The 14,503-nt window shown below is 49.2% G+C and overlaps 1 protein-coding gene across 1 annotated transcript in view; it reads left to right on the forward strand.

The window, feature by feature from the left end:
• MIER2 (MIER family member 2) overlaps positions 1-14,503 on the forward strand; it is a 27,379-nt gene continuing 12,876 nt past the window's right edge. The window contains exons 1-5 of the mRNA XM_059697496.1: positions 1-99; positions 7,319-7,409; positions 8,803-8,945; positions 13,212-13,337; positions 13,963-14,086. Of these exons, the coding sequence (XP_059553479.1) occupies positions 91-99; positions 7,319-7,409; positions 8,803-8,945; positions 13,212-13,337; positions 13,963-14,086 (493 nt within the window). The 5' untranslated portion in view covers positions 1-90. The remainder of the gene's footprint in view (positions 100-7,318; positions 7,410-8,802; positions 8,946-13,211; positions 13,338-13,962; positions 14,087-14,503) is intronic.

Here is a 14,503-nt window from a genome sequence, read left to right on the forward strand (position 1 = left end):
CCCCGCCTTCCAAGGCGCCGCAGCCAATGAGCCCGCGGCTCCGTATCCGGGGATCCCGGTGCGGCCACCGCCTCCCGCGCACACACGGCCATGGCGGAGGTGAGTGAGCGGGCCGGGGGAGCCGGCCCCCCACCTCCGCGCACCCGTGCTCCCCGCCGCCGGACCTCAGCCACGTCGGGGCCCTGGGCGCGGAGACCCGTCCCGCCCCCGGCTCCGAGGATGCGAGGCGTTACCCAGGGCGCTGCGTCCGTTGGGACCCGAGGGGCGCGGGGCTCCGTCGATAGCCGCCCCCGGCCCTTGCCCCCCCTTCCCCGGCTGCCACATCGCGGGCTGCAGTGCGCATGTGCAGGAGCCGTGGCGCTGGCGGGGGCTGCGGAGTGGGGAGGGGGCGAGGAGGGGGCGCCCGACGGGGGCGTGGGAGGTGCGCCGGGGTGTCCCCTCCCTCCGCTGGCCCGGCGGTGCGCGTGCCGCCCCTCCCCTGCCTTGACCAACTTTGCAGAGCACTCTCTGGTCGCGCGGTCGCGCTCTCCCCGCCCAGACCCTGCTTGGGACCCAGCGCCGCCGCATCCCGCTCTCGAGCGCCCAGGTGCGGGGCACCGCGGAGTCGCCCTCCCGCCAGATGCCGGGCGGGATTCGAACTCTAGGTTTCTTGAGGGCGGGTAGAGTTAGACCAGCCTTTCCCGGGGACTCGAAGTTACTTCTAGGAGCCTCTTCTCTCCGTCCGGGAAAGCAGGCCCAAGACCCTTACCCCAAATCCTTGAGGCCTGATAGGATTTGGAATTCCGAGCTTTTCCGGTTTATGGATCTGTCTGTGGAGTTTGGAACTGTGATGCTTGACCAAACTCACCTAGGCCATCTGGGATCAGGAGCGACACCTAAGAGCTTCTTGCCAGGTCAAAGCAGGGACGAAAAACTTTCACTTTGGGGGGGTTTCTTGACTTGGGAATATTGAGTAAGACAGTGTGGACCTGCTCTCACCTTCTAGGACACTAGTGAGGATGAAATGAGGTAATGCACCTGCTAGGGGCTCAGTAAATGTGACTTTTAGTGCATGGTGATTCCTTCTGGGGACGCAGCAGTGAAGGCCCCTGCCAGACAGGTCCACAGACTCTGCAAGTGGTCCTCACCGAATGGGTGGGCGGTGCCACTGAGGCCAACGGGGAGGAAGGTACTCACTCACCCCATGAGGTGCAGCAGTTTCGCGGGATATTCGGCCTGGTCATGGCCCCACGTCTTAGCAGAACTTGGGCAGGTGTTGCGGAGGGCAGGGCTGGCCATTCTTTCCCACCAGGGACTTTCTCGGGGGCAGCAACAGGCTCTGCATTGGTGCCAAAGAGGGTGTGGGCAATTGGGTGCAAGGCTAGACCTCTCCAGCCAGTTGTGGCCCTGTGCTGGGTGCCTGGATCCAAAGGGGTCTTAGAGAGTTAATCATCCTTTCTTAAGGGGCATTTAGGGAAACAGGCCTCGTGGGGGCAGTGGCTGGCCTTACTGTTTGGAGGGAGGTGGGGTGGTTGAGAGAGAGAGAGAGAGAGAGAGAGAGAGAGAGAGAGAGTTTGTGTGTGTGTGTGTGCGCGCGCACCCGCACTCTTGGCTCAGGGGCATGGGTGGTGGTTTTCCTGGGCACCAGGTGTCATTGGGGCAGCACTCTTGGCCTGGAAGATAGCTGTGTGTCATGGATGGAAGGACAGATTCCCCAGCCAGCCTGCCTGGATTGCTGCTGGGTTTGGCTGTTGACTTTGCCTTGCCCAATGTTGAGGCTCTGGAGCCCTCACAGCAGCCAGCTGCCCTGGGTGCTCCTGTTACCCCTGTTGACAGTTTGGGGAGGTGCCCCTTTGAGTGAATTTGAGTTGGTTTCCTTGGAGAAAGCCTACATGTGGGGTCCCCTATATGCCTGGCTCTGTGGGAGGCCCTGAGGGCCTGGTTGTGAGTAGAAACCCAACAGTGACGGTCCTAAAGGGCCTTAGGGGCTGCTGGTCAATAAAGGCACAAGTGTGCAAATGTCGGACATGGTGGCCAGGGCCAGCCTCTGCCTAGGAGACTTGTGGCTCTGGAGCCTCTTATTCTTTGTGACTTGGGGCAGGTTACTGAATATCTCAGCCACGATTTCCTAATCTCTGAAATGGGAAGAGCCGAGGGCAAGAGGTTGCATGAGATCTGAGCCTCATAAAATCACTGATAACCAGCTGTGTAACCGATGAAAATGGCGATGTGTTACCTAGCAGTAAGCACTTGATCAGGATTCACTGCTTTTCGTCATCTCTAAAGTAGCCATCAGTACCCTGTCGGCACTGTGAGAGGAGAGGCGGTGCTTGAGAGTGGACGGGGTGCTTTGTACTGCTTTCCTCATACCGAAGTACATGGTCATTGCCTTGTGCTTAAACGCCCCCCATGGCTGTCATCATCCCCTCCCTGTGGTCTCCGCCTGGTGGTGTGGTCCCCACAGGTCTCTGTCACCCACACCAACCCCCTGGCTCTTCCTTTTTCTTGTGTACTCTGCACCTGGAGGCACTCTGCTACCACAGTGCTGTTCCAGTGCTCCACAGGCCCTACCTAGAAATGCCCTCGGGGGCTTTCCCTGACCCCAGCTGTGCAGGCCCCCGCCCTGTTTTCTCCTTTAATACTGTGTATATCCACTTGTTTGTATCTGTGTCACCAACTAGACTAGGAACTCATGTGGGTGGAGATGGGCAGAACCTGTTTCTGGATTGACCTCCATGCACCCAGTGCCTACTGCCTTTCCTGGCCCAGAGGAAGCACTCGGTAAACGCTGGTCTAATGGAGCAATGCAGTGCTGCCCAGTGGGACCGGCCACCTTTGCTGGTGTGGGTGAAGGATGTTTCATTTAACTATTGCTGTGAAATGAGTCACTTGGAAACTGAGTTTTTCTAACAGTCATTTTATTATTATGTTTCATAGTCCTGAGGGTTGACTGGACTCAGCTAGGCAGTTTTCATTCAGAGTTAGTCATGTGGTTGGAGTCAGGTGATGGCTGGGGCTGGAAGGAAAGCTTCCTTGCTCAGGTGTGGCTGCTGGTGCAGGCCACCTACTTGTGGCCTGTGTGGCTTGGGCTTCCTCACAGCATGGCAGCTGGGTTCCAACAGTGACTGTCTCAGAAGGTACCAGGTGGAATCTGAGTTGCATTTTACCGCCTAATCTAGAAAGTCACATAGCACCCCTCCCACCAAAGTCACAGGCCCACCCCTGCGGACAGCGAGGGGGTGCAGAACCCCACCTCTTGAAGGGAGGCAAGCATATTAGCATCACATGGGAAGAGCGTGTGGGGTGCACCAGCTTGGAGAATTGGATCTGCCACAATGTCACTGGGGGTTAAACTGGGAGGGGCTAAGTTGGATGCAGTCCTGGAAGAAGGCTGTTCTTCGCCTGAGGAGTCAAGGCTGCCCCCCTCCAGACAGGGCCGTCTTCCAGCTGATGAGCTTGTACCTCCTTCGTGCGCAAAAGACCTGGCCTGGACACCAGGTTATGCGGCCCCCGCTTGTTTGGGACTGAGTCTCTGGAATGCTATCTTTCTTCCTTCTCTCCCCCTCCCCCCACTGTTTTTACCCAGAATGCCCTTAGCCAGCTACCCATCCTTCTTTTTCCATCTTGGCAAGAGGAGCAGTGACTGCTGGAATTGTGGTGGTTGTGAACCAGGGGAAGTGCAGGCCGTGGGAATGCCATTGAGGGTGGGCTTGCACTGGAAGTCAGGGAAGGGAGAGGGAAGAAAGTTTGGAAATTCTTTCTAAACTTTTTTTTCTAAATTTAAAACTTTATTTTAGTAAATATTCTAGTATTTTTCCTTTTTTCTTTTTGCAAACTGCTTTATTGATGTATGATTTACTTGTTTTAATGTGCACAGTCCAGTGGTTCATAGAGTTGTGCAACTATCATTAATCGATTTTAAAACATTTTCATTTCCCCCAAAGAAACCTTGTATTCCTTGGTTGTCACTCCCCATCCTCCTCCCCCGTCCCCGCCACCCATGAACCCACTCTCTGTCTCTGTGGATTGCCTCTTCTGGACATGTCACATGACCTTCATGTGTTCAAGGTCCATATGTGGTAGCAGGTGTCAGTGCCTCGTTCCTTTTCATGGCTGAGTTATATTTTATTGTTTTGTTTGGTATTTCTGTTCATCAGCAGATGGACATTAGGGTTCTTTCCACCTTTGGCTGGTGTGAGAAATCCTGCTATGAATGTTTATATGCAAGTTTCAGTGTAGATGTACAGTTTTCTTTTCTCTTGGATATCACAGGGGAGGAGGAACCTAACTTGGTCCCTTTACTCTCCTAGGTTCTCCTTGAGGTTCCTGTGATTTAAACTGACAAAAGGCAGCCTAACTAATAAGAGTGAAACAAGTAGTGCCCATCACACGGAGAACTAGGTGATGGGTAACTGGGGTGGTGAGGATTTGGGCTTCAGTAGCATCTAACAGTAAACTTAGAGGAGTGACGACAAAGGAAAAAGACTGAGTTTCTAAGGGCATCAAGTTGTGGGAAGGTAAACATGGGGGAACTAGTGGAAATTCAGGCGAGTCAGTAAGGTCTTGGTGTGCAGATTCTCTCTTGGTGCCATCTTGTCCCCAGTGATGCGGGGGCTCTCTTCCTGGTTTGGGGGAGCACCCTCACAGGAGGTTATGTTCTGCTTTCAGCTCATCCCGTGTCTGGTTTTCTCAGTTGTCTTCTGTTTGAAATAATGCTTATGCCAGAGTGGTATTTTGGGGTGGCATACTCTGAACCCCTAGGAGTGAAATTGCCAGTTAACACTGTAGTAAACTTTTGGAGGAACTGTAGATTGTTTCCCAAAGTGGCTGCTCCATTTTACATTCCCTCCTGGATGGTCTGCATTCTTCCTGACACAACTTGTTCTGTCTTTTTAGTCATAGTCATTCTGTGGTTATGAAGTGGTATCTTACTGTGTTTTTTATTTGATTTCCCCTGTTGAATATTTTTTCACATGCTTATTGGCTGGCCATTTGTGCATCTCTGGAGAAATGTCTTTTCAGACCCTTAACCCATTTTAAAATAGGTTATCTTGTTATTAATGCATTGTAAGAATTCTTTATATATTCTAGATGCAAGTCCTTTTTCAGCTATATGATTTACAAGTATCTTTTCCCATTCTGTGAGCTGTCTTTTCACTTTCTTGATAATGTCCTTTGAAGCACAAAAGTCTTTTATTTTTATGAAGTCCAGTTTATCAATTTTTTTCTTTTGTTGCTTGTGCTTTTGGTGTCTTATCTCAGAAACCATTGCCTAGTCCAATGTAACAAAGATTTATCCCTATGTTTCTTTCTAAGAGTTTGATAGCTTTAGCTCTCATATTTAAGGTCTTTGACCTATTTTGAGTTAATTTTTGTATATGGTGTAAGATAGGTGTTCCGTTCTGTTCTTTTGCATGTGAATATCCTAGTGGTCCTAGCGTCATTGTTGAAAAGGCTGTTCATTCCCCATTGAATTGTTTTGTCACCTTTGTAAAAATTCAATTGATTGTATATATGTGGGTTTATTTTTGGATTCTCATTTCTATTCCTTTGATTTAAATGCCCAGCCTTATGCCAGTACCACATTGTTCTGATTGCTGTAGCTTTGTAGTAATTTTGAAATCAGGAGTGTTCTCTTTCAAGATTGTTTTGGCTACTCTGGGCCCCTGGAGTGTGCATACTATTTTTGGAATCTGTTTGTCAGTAGACAAGTAAAAGACAGCTGAGATTCTGATAGGCACCGCATTGAATCTGTAGATCAGCTGGGAATATTGACATCTTAACCGTATTAAGTCTTCTGAGCCATGAATATAGGTTATCTTTCCACTTATTTAGCTCTTTAATTTCTTAAACATGTTTTGTTTCAGAACATGTTTTGCACTTTTTAGAGTGTAAGTTTCTAACTTCTTTTGCTAAATTTATTCCTAAGTATTTTATTCTTGTTGTAAATTGTTTTCTTAATTTTATTTTTGGCTTGTTAATTGTTAATATATGAGAATAAAATTGATTTTTATATGTTGATCTTGTAATCTGCTACCTTGCTGAACTTATATATTAAATATATAAGTTTTTAGTGGATTCTTAGTACCTTCTATGCAAGATTATTTTGTCTGCAAAAAGAAATAGCTTTACTTTTCGCTTTCCATTTTGGATTCCTTTTATTCCATTTTCTTGCCCCGACTAGAACCTTCAGTGCTACTTTGAACAGACATGGTGAAGGCGGACATTCCTGTTTTGTGCCTTTCATCACTAAGGGGTGTTTTTGGATTTCATCAGCGGGTTCTTTATGAGTAGTTTCCATTCTTTCCCTAGTTTGTTGACCTTTTAAAAAAATTTGAGGTTTTTATTATACCACAAAATATACCCATTTAAAATGTGTAATTCGGTGGTTTATAATATGCTCATAAAGTTTTAAAACTGTCACCTCTATCTAGTTCTGGGACATTTTCATCACCCCAAAAGGATGCCCAACCCCATCTGTAGTCATCCTACCCCCTCTTCAGTCCTGGGCAACCATGAATCCACTTTCTGTCTCTGGGTTTGCTTGTTCTGGACATTTCACATAAATGGAATCACATACTGTGTGGCCTTTTGTGTTTTCAAGGTTTATCTACCTATTAATGTTTCACTTCTTTTCATGGCTGAGTCATATTCCAGTGTGTGCGTAGACAACACCTTGTTTATCATTCGTATGCTGTAGGACTTTTGGGTTGCTTTATCTTTTGGCCTTTGTGAATCATGCTAATGTGTGAACATGTGTGTTTAGTATGGATGCATGTTTTTAGTCTTCTTGGGTATGTACTGGGAATGGAATTAAATGCTGGGTCATTTGATAACTCTATGCTTACTTTTGGAGGAATTTCCAGGTGTCCCAAAAGTGACTATTTTGCCTTTTGAAGGCTGGGACCCTTGTGTAATGGGCATGGCTGTCAGTGAATGCCCATTGGGTGTGTGCAGTAGGACTGTGTGTGGGCCTAGGTTACCTGGTCCCTGTGTCCTGGGTGAGTGATAACCACTGTTAGCTACTGGCTGTGTCAGGCTCCTCACAGTCCCCTGTGGGTGTTGTTTTCCCCCTTGGAGATGAGGACATTGAGGTTCTGATGTTTAGAGCTGCTGTATAAGCCTACTTCAGTGCATCCTCTGTGTGCTTGACTTAGGAGCAGGGGAGTAACTTCTAGCAGCTACATGCCTAGTTCCACTATCAGTGTTCCCTCCTCAGCTCCTGGAAGTGGCTCACATGTGTAATCCCCCAGAGTCCAGATGAGGCCACTCGGAGAGCCAGGCTTGCTTTCGGTGGGCTCTAGGCTGGTTGAACTAACCTGTTTCTCTTCCTTTGTAGGCCTCCTCGCTGGAGAGGCAGAGCCCTCAAGTGGTCTCCTGCCTTACTCACAGTTTGTGCCCCAGGGAGCCCGGATTACCGACAACAGCAGGTGCCTCCTTTGCCCCTACCTTCCTCCTCCCGGGGTCGTGGGGCCACTGTCATTGTAAGAGACAGAACCTTGCTCAGCCTGGCAAGACAGAGATGGGGTGCAGATGGAGTCCAGGGACAGGGGTACAGATAGAGTGGCCAGGACTCTTTCCCATTCTATATTGGGGCCAGGCTACCCAGGGGAGGATCAGTGCCTGTGTCATGGCTGAAGGAAAATGGAGGAGCTGAGGGAGGTAGAATGGGTGCTGAGTGGGCACCACCCTTGGGTGCCCTGCACATTCCCTGAGCTGGCCACCTGCCCCCACCCTCCTGGCCCCTGCACTCCTCCTACTGCTGCTGTGTGCTTTGGACTAACTTGGAGGACCAGCCTTGGCCTTCATGGCTCCATGACTTGGGTTGATTGAGACTTTGTTATTTTGTTTGTAAAATTCAACTTACGGAAGACCAATCATGGAGCGATACCAGTGAACACATCCTGGCTCTTTTGGGAAAACTAAAAATCTGGTAACATCTACCACCCATTGGGCCGTGCATGGGATACGGCTGTGGTGAAGAGGGAGAAGAAGGGACTGGCATTTGTTGGGCCTATTGCATGCTATTCATTGGCATTCTCCCTGTACTGTGCCTGCAATGACTCCCAGAAGTGGGTGTGCAGCGTCACCCTTGTGTTTCCTGAGCTGAAGGCCTTGCCCAAGCCTTGCAGGCACCAGGAACCAGGTGTGGAGCCAGCTTTCTTGGGTCCCTGTGCTCTATTCATGCTGACTCATCTGGGGCTCATCTCTTCCTTGTCCACTTGCTTTCTCCCCAGACCCTCACAAGCATCTGTGGTCAGGAAAACACATCCCTAAAATGCCTAGAATTCATGTGCAGTTAGCCAGGTGTGCTCTTGTCAGAAGTCCTTCTGTTGGAAGTTCCCACATTGTAGACTGACATTGCTGACTACATGCATATATAGACACAGCCATACACACACAGCTTCACATATGCACACAGCCTCATAATGCATACACGTATACATGCACACACACAGCCTTACACGTACTTGTGCACACGCATCCACACACTACATTCAGATGAGCACATGTCATGCATGTAGGTATACACAGCTGCATGCACACAGCCCCACTACGAGCACACATGCAGGCACATGTGCCTGCACACAGGCGTATAAATGCACATGTACAGCCTAACACAGCTGCATTGATGCACATGTATGCACAGGCATGGCCTTTCATATATGCACGTACACACATGTGCACTGGCCCCCCACCGTGGGCTTTGTCCCTGGTGGCAGTTGGGCCACTGTTGCTTTTTCTACCTCAGCCATCTTCAGTCTCAGTGTGATGATGGAGATGGGTGGGGTGAGAGCTGATGCAGGTGGTGTCCCTCTATAGGTGTGTCAATGGGCTCTGCAGACCAGCAGTTCAACCTCGCAGAGATCCTGTCGCAGAACTACGGCATCCGGGAGGAGTGCGAAGGGACCACAAGACGCCCAGCACAGCCTGAGGAGGAGCTGGACAAGGACTTCATTTCCCAGGTACTTGGCTCAGCTGAGCCCTGTACCCCGTGTGGGTGTAGCCCTGCTGGGCAAACTCCACAGGTTCTTTTGGCTGAATTGGTCTGCAAGCTGCTCAGATTCTGCAATGACAAGTTCTACATGCACATCTGTTTGCAAAGTTCTAGGCCCTGTGCTAGAAGCTGAGGTCACAAGGGACAGGGCAGCTTGTCTTGCCTTCAAGGGGCTCTAGGGTTATAGAGTAGTGGGGTGGCTGGACATTAAATCTACCATTCTCAAACTTTTTGGCCTCAGAACTCCCCACCCTCTTAAAAATTATGAGGATCTCAAGCAACTTTGATGATGCAGTAAGCCCATTGTTAATAGAAATAACAGATTTTTATGAAAATGAAAAAATAACTTTTCCAAAACAAAAATAAAATTAAGGAAGAGTGGAATAGTTTTACATTTTTGTAAATCTCTGAATGCAGGAACAGTGTAAGAGAATCCAGCTGCTGTCCTGGCAGATGTGTCTGTTGTGATGTGTTCTTCTGGTTGAAGTGTGAAGCTGACCTCATGCAGATGATCATGAAAAAAGGGTGGAGAATTTAACAGCCTTTCAGATAGTTACAGTTATTTTTTGATGCTGGACCAAAATTCAGCAACTAGTCATTTTGTAAAGGGCGATTGCAAAGCAGGTTCAGTAGCCATATCAAATGAGCTTCCTGTACTTGGTTATGTCACAATCCAATGATCTTGAACTTTCTGTGGATCTTAACCCAGGTGTAACCTTGTCATCTCTGCACTGGTGACATGTTTGCAAAACCCTGGCTTTCTAACAAGTAGATCTTCCACATGTTGACAGTTTACAATATAAAATCTAAAACCATACATTTGTTAATACCAGAGACCTGGGGGCTTAAACACCAGACATTTATTTTCTCATAGTTCTGGAGGCCAGAAGTCCCAGATCAAGGTCTTACAGGACTGTTTGTGGGGAGGCCCCTTCCTGGTGTGCAAGACACTGTTCTTACCAGGTCCTCACATGGAGGGGAGAGAGTTTGCCTATCAGATCAGAAGTCAGGGCCCCACACTCATGATCCCGTTTAACTTTAAGTATTCCCATAAAGGCCCATCTCCAAATATAGTCAGTCAGGTTGGGGATTAGGGACCCAACATATGAATGGGGTGGGGAAACACAAACATTTAGTCCATAACAGTACCAACACTGATTTTTTTTTAAAAAATATATTTTATTGATTTTTCACAGAGAGGAAGGGAGAGAGATAGAGAGTTAGAAACATTGATGAGCGAGAAACATCGATCAGCTGCCTCCCGCACATCTCCCACTGGGGACGTGCCCGCAACCCAGGTACATGCCCTTGACCGGAATCGAACCTGGGGCCCTTCAGTCCGCAGGCCGACGCTCTATCCACTGAGCCAAACCAGCTTCGGCCCAGCACTGATTTTATGAGACGTCTTTAAGTATTGGGATTTTTTTTTAAGGACTAACCATCGGCATTTGTTTAGCTTGGTGTCATGGATCACTTGGTGCCAATTTGCTCTTATAACCAAAACAAATGTCTTCTCTTCAAAAAAGAAAAAAAAAATTTTTAAAGTTCAACATGAATTTAAAACTTCTCAGAACTCTTATACCTAAATCAGCTATTTGTTAGCTAAATTCTTAGGTCTAGATTTTCTTAAAAACTAAGGTAAAAGCAGAAACCCTTTCATTTCGTATTGCCTATTACCAGAGGCTGTGGGAATTATCAAGTTCACATTGTCAGATCCATGTTTCCCAAAATTAGAATTTTTTGCTTAAAAGCTCATTTTACTCTCACAGCAATCACAGCAGTGATTTCTTTGGACGTAGCCTTCCACTTATTTTGTGTCTGAGATGATGTCTGCCTGGTACCAGCTGACAGACTGTTGTTGTCTGCCCGCAATTTTTTTTCTTTTTTTTATAATCCTAACCCGAGGATATTTTTTCTATTAATTTTTTTAGAGAGAGTGCAAGGCGGGAAGGGAAAGAGAGAGACAGAGACAGAGAAAAACATTGATGTGAGAGAGACATCAATTGATTGCCTCCTACATGTGGCCCAACCAGGACTGGGGATTGAACCCGCAACCCAGGTACATGCCCTTGACCAGGAATCAAACCTGTGACCCTTCAGTGCTCAAACCAACGCTCTAACCACTGAACCACGGGATATTCGTAATTGAAACTAGCATCTTTTTAAAACTGAGTGGGTGGCAGTAAGGAACATGCATTGGCAACTCACACACTTTGTGCTCCTGCCTCCACTACAGGATGCTGTCCACAGACCATTGACTGCTCCATCAGCACAAGTGATGAAAGTATTGGCATCATAATGTTGTGAAGGTTCCAGGGAACCTGGGCATCTTTGGGCCACTGTGTGAACCCCTCCAACCAATGCATAATTAGAAACTGTGATGTGTTATACAAGAACTTGGTTTAGAGGAAGGGCTGGGAGGAAGCTGGGTGGTCTTCCACAGCAATGGAAGTCCCAGCACAAGGGCAGGGCAGAAGTTGGTAGGGGTGGCAGATGTTGACCCCAGAAAGAATGAGAAGGAATGCTCAGGAGGCTGGAGGCTGACAATGACCCCTGGGGTCAGGACAGAGTGTGGTCAGAAGGAGTAGAGGTTTACAGGAGGGTGAGAAACCGATTTGAAAGCAATACTGGAGAGGAAGGTGGTAATAGTTTTTGTTTCTTTCTTTCTAATAATTAAATGTCTTATTTCTGGCCCTAGCTGGTTTGGCTTAGTGGATAGAGTGTTGGCCTGCAGACAGAAGGCTCCCGGGTTTGATTCCGGTCAGGGGCATGTACTTTGGTTGCAGGCTCCTCCCCTGCCCAGACCCTGGTCAGGGCTCGTTCAGGAGGCAACCAATCAATGTGTTTATCTCACATCGATGTTTCTCTCACTTTCCCTCTCTCTCCCACTCTAAAATCAATGGAAAAATATCCTCGGTGAGGATTAAAAAAACAAAAATCCTATATAATAAAAGGCTAATATGCAAATCAACCAAATAGCAGAATGACTGGTCGGTATGACATGCACTGACCACCAGGGGGCAGATGCTCAACACAAGAGCTGCCCCCTGGTGGTCAGTGGGCTCCCATGGGGAAGTGCCGCTCACCCAGAAGCTGGGCTCATGGCTGGCGAGCGCAGTGTCGGTGGCGGGAGCCTCTCCTGCCTCTTTGGTAGCACTAAGGTTGTCTGACTGCCGGTGTAGGCCTGCTCCCTGCAGGAAGCGGGCCTAAGCTGTCAGTTGGACATCCCCTGAGGGCTCCCAGACTGCGAGAGGGCACAGGCCGGGCTGAGGGACCCCTCTGAGTGCATGAATTTCGTGCACCAGGCCTCTAGTAAATAAATGAATGTCTTATTTTCTATTGGGTGGGCTTTGAGTATGCCCTGGCTGGTGAGTTCAGTGGTTAGAGCATCGCCCCATGGACCAAAGGGTCGCAGGTTCGATTCCTGGTCATGTATCTGGGTTGCAGGTTTGATCCCAGGCCCCAGTCGGGGCATGTGTGGAGGCAATCAGTCAATGTATCTCTCACATCAATGTCTCTCCCTACTTCTCTCTCTTTCTCTTCCTCCCTCTCTTCCACTCTCTCTGAAAAAGCAATGAAAAGTATATTCTTAGCTGAGGATTTTAAAAAAAGAAAAAGAAAACAGTGTGAGTAGTTCTGGTGTTCCCAATCCTGCCTTCCTGTTCTGACTGTGCTGGGATTGTTCTGGCTGTGCATTGTTGCCCAGTGAGGGCTGACAGCATCTGTCACACAGATTGGGCATCTATCTCTTTACTTAGTGTACTGAGTGCTTTATAAAATCAGGTGGATGTTGGATTTTACCAGATGCATTTTCCACATTTGTCCAGACATTGATATGTCTTTGCCCTCCTGATTTATTGATGTCATGAGTTCTGTTAGATTTCCAGATAGCATGCCATCCTTGCTTTCCTGGAATCAAGTCTGAACGGTTTTGAGCAGGGAAGCTTTTCTGGGCAGTGCAGTGTGGACTGAGAGGCCAGTCCTGGCTCCACCCTTTAAGGCTGGTGACCTGGAGCACATACCTGACCTCTCTGGGCTCTGGTGTCTTATCTGTGCTATCCTGGGGGTTGTAAGGGAGTCCTTGGGTAAACGTCTGGACCTGGGGTCTGCCTGGGGTGAGTTGCCAGAATGTGACAAATTGCCCCTGGTTGTGGTGGCTGAAGGGGCTCAGACAGGAGGAGGGGTAGCTGAACGCCTAGACAGCCCCTCCTGACAGAGTTCTATTCCCCCTCAGAGCAGTGACATGCCCCTTGATGAGCTGCTTGCCCTCTATGGCTATGAGACAACAGACCCCATCTCGGAGCGGGAGAGTGAGGGCAGCGATGCCACAGCCACCCTCCCAGACATGACCCTGGACAAGGTGAGTGGGGTCTCTTCCTGGAACTTGAGGGAAGATTTAGGGAGGGCAGGGACGAAGGCCTCAGAAAAGAAGAAGTGCGAGGCCTAGATTACTTCTTAGAGGGGACTCTTTTGCTCCCCAGGGTCATAGCTGGTGTATTCAGGGTTAGAGTGGCCACAGAGAGGGAGCTGAGATGAAAAGACTCTGACCACTGGCCAAAGAGGGGCAGAGTGGAGACTGGGCTGGAGTCATGCAGCTGGGAAGGAAGAGAATGAGTGAGGTCCTGACTCTCCAGTCCTGACAGGTCAGGGGTGGTGCCAGGAGGAGGGCTTTATTACCAAAGCTGAAAACAGATGCACAGGGAGAGAGCAGTGGCTGGGGGTCTAACCATCCCAAGGCAGACATAGGCGATATTCCTTTCTGGACTGCAGGGTGTGGGCTCAGGGACACAAGCATCCATGCTGGCAGCCTGGCTGCCCTGCCCTGGCCCCTAGTCTCATCTGCAAAGTGGGAAGAGCAGCCCCACGTGAGCCCTTGCTGTTCCCAGAGGGAGGACCATCCAGTTAGTGTCACCGTTGTTGTTATTAGTGTTATCTTAAGATTGTTAAAGCAAACTGCAAAAATGTTCTTTACTTTTTGTTAAAAGGAACAAATAGCGAAGGATTTGCTTTCAGGGGAAGAAGAGGAAGAGACACAGTCCTCGGCCGATGATCTCACCCCATCTGTTACCTCCCACGAGGCTTCTGACCTTTTCCCTAGCCAGAGTGGACGTAGGTGTCCTGCCTGCTCCTCCGCTTGGGCTGGGGCGGCAAGGCTCTAGTGAGGCAGACGGGGGCCTGGGCTACGCGGGGGAAATAACTCAGACGCAGACGTACGGTGCCGCTGCGGTGCCCTGTCTCTCTCTGAGTCTCTGGGGTTTTCGTCTCCCTGGCCAGTGAGCCGAGACTCTTTGGCTTTAGTTTACAGGAGGAGGGAATGTGTTGATTCCTATAGCTTTTGGAATCAAAAGGCCTGTCAGATGTGGGGGCAGTGTCCCAGCAGCACGAGGTGCTGGGGGCTCACAGCTGGCAGTTAGCAAATCCCCACACCTTTGCCCGTGGCGCACCTGTCATCTGGCCAGGGCTTGGGACATGCCTCTTCTCAGGAGTGGCATGGTGTGGGGGTCAGGTGGATGGAGAGTGGGATGG

Source organism: Myotis daubentonii, chromosome 5 (genome assembly GCF_963259705.1).
Source record: "Myotis daubentonii chromosome 5, mMyoDau2.1, whole genome shotgun sequence".
In the NCBI taxonomy this organism is placed as follows: Eukaryota; Metazoa; Chordata; class Mammalia; order Chiroptera; family Vespertilionidae; genus Myotis; species Myotis daubentonii.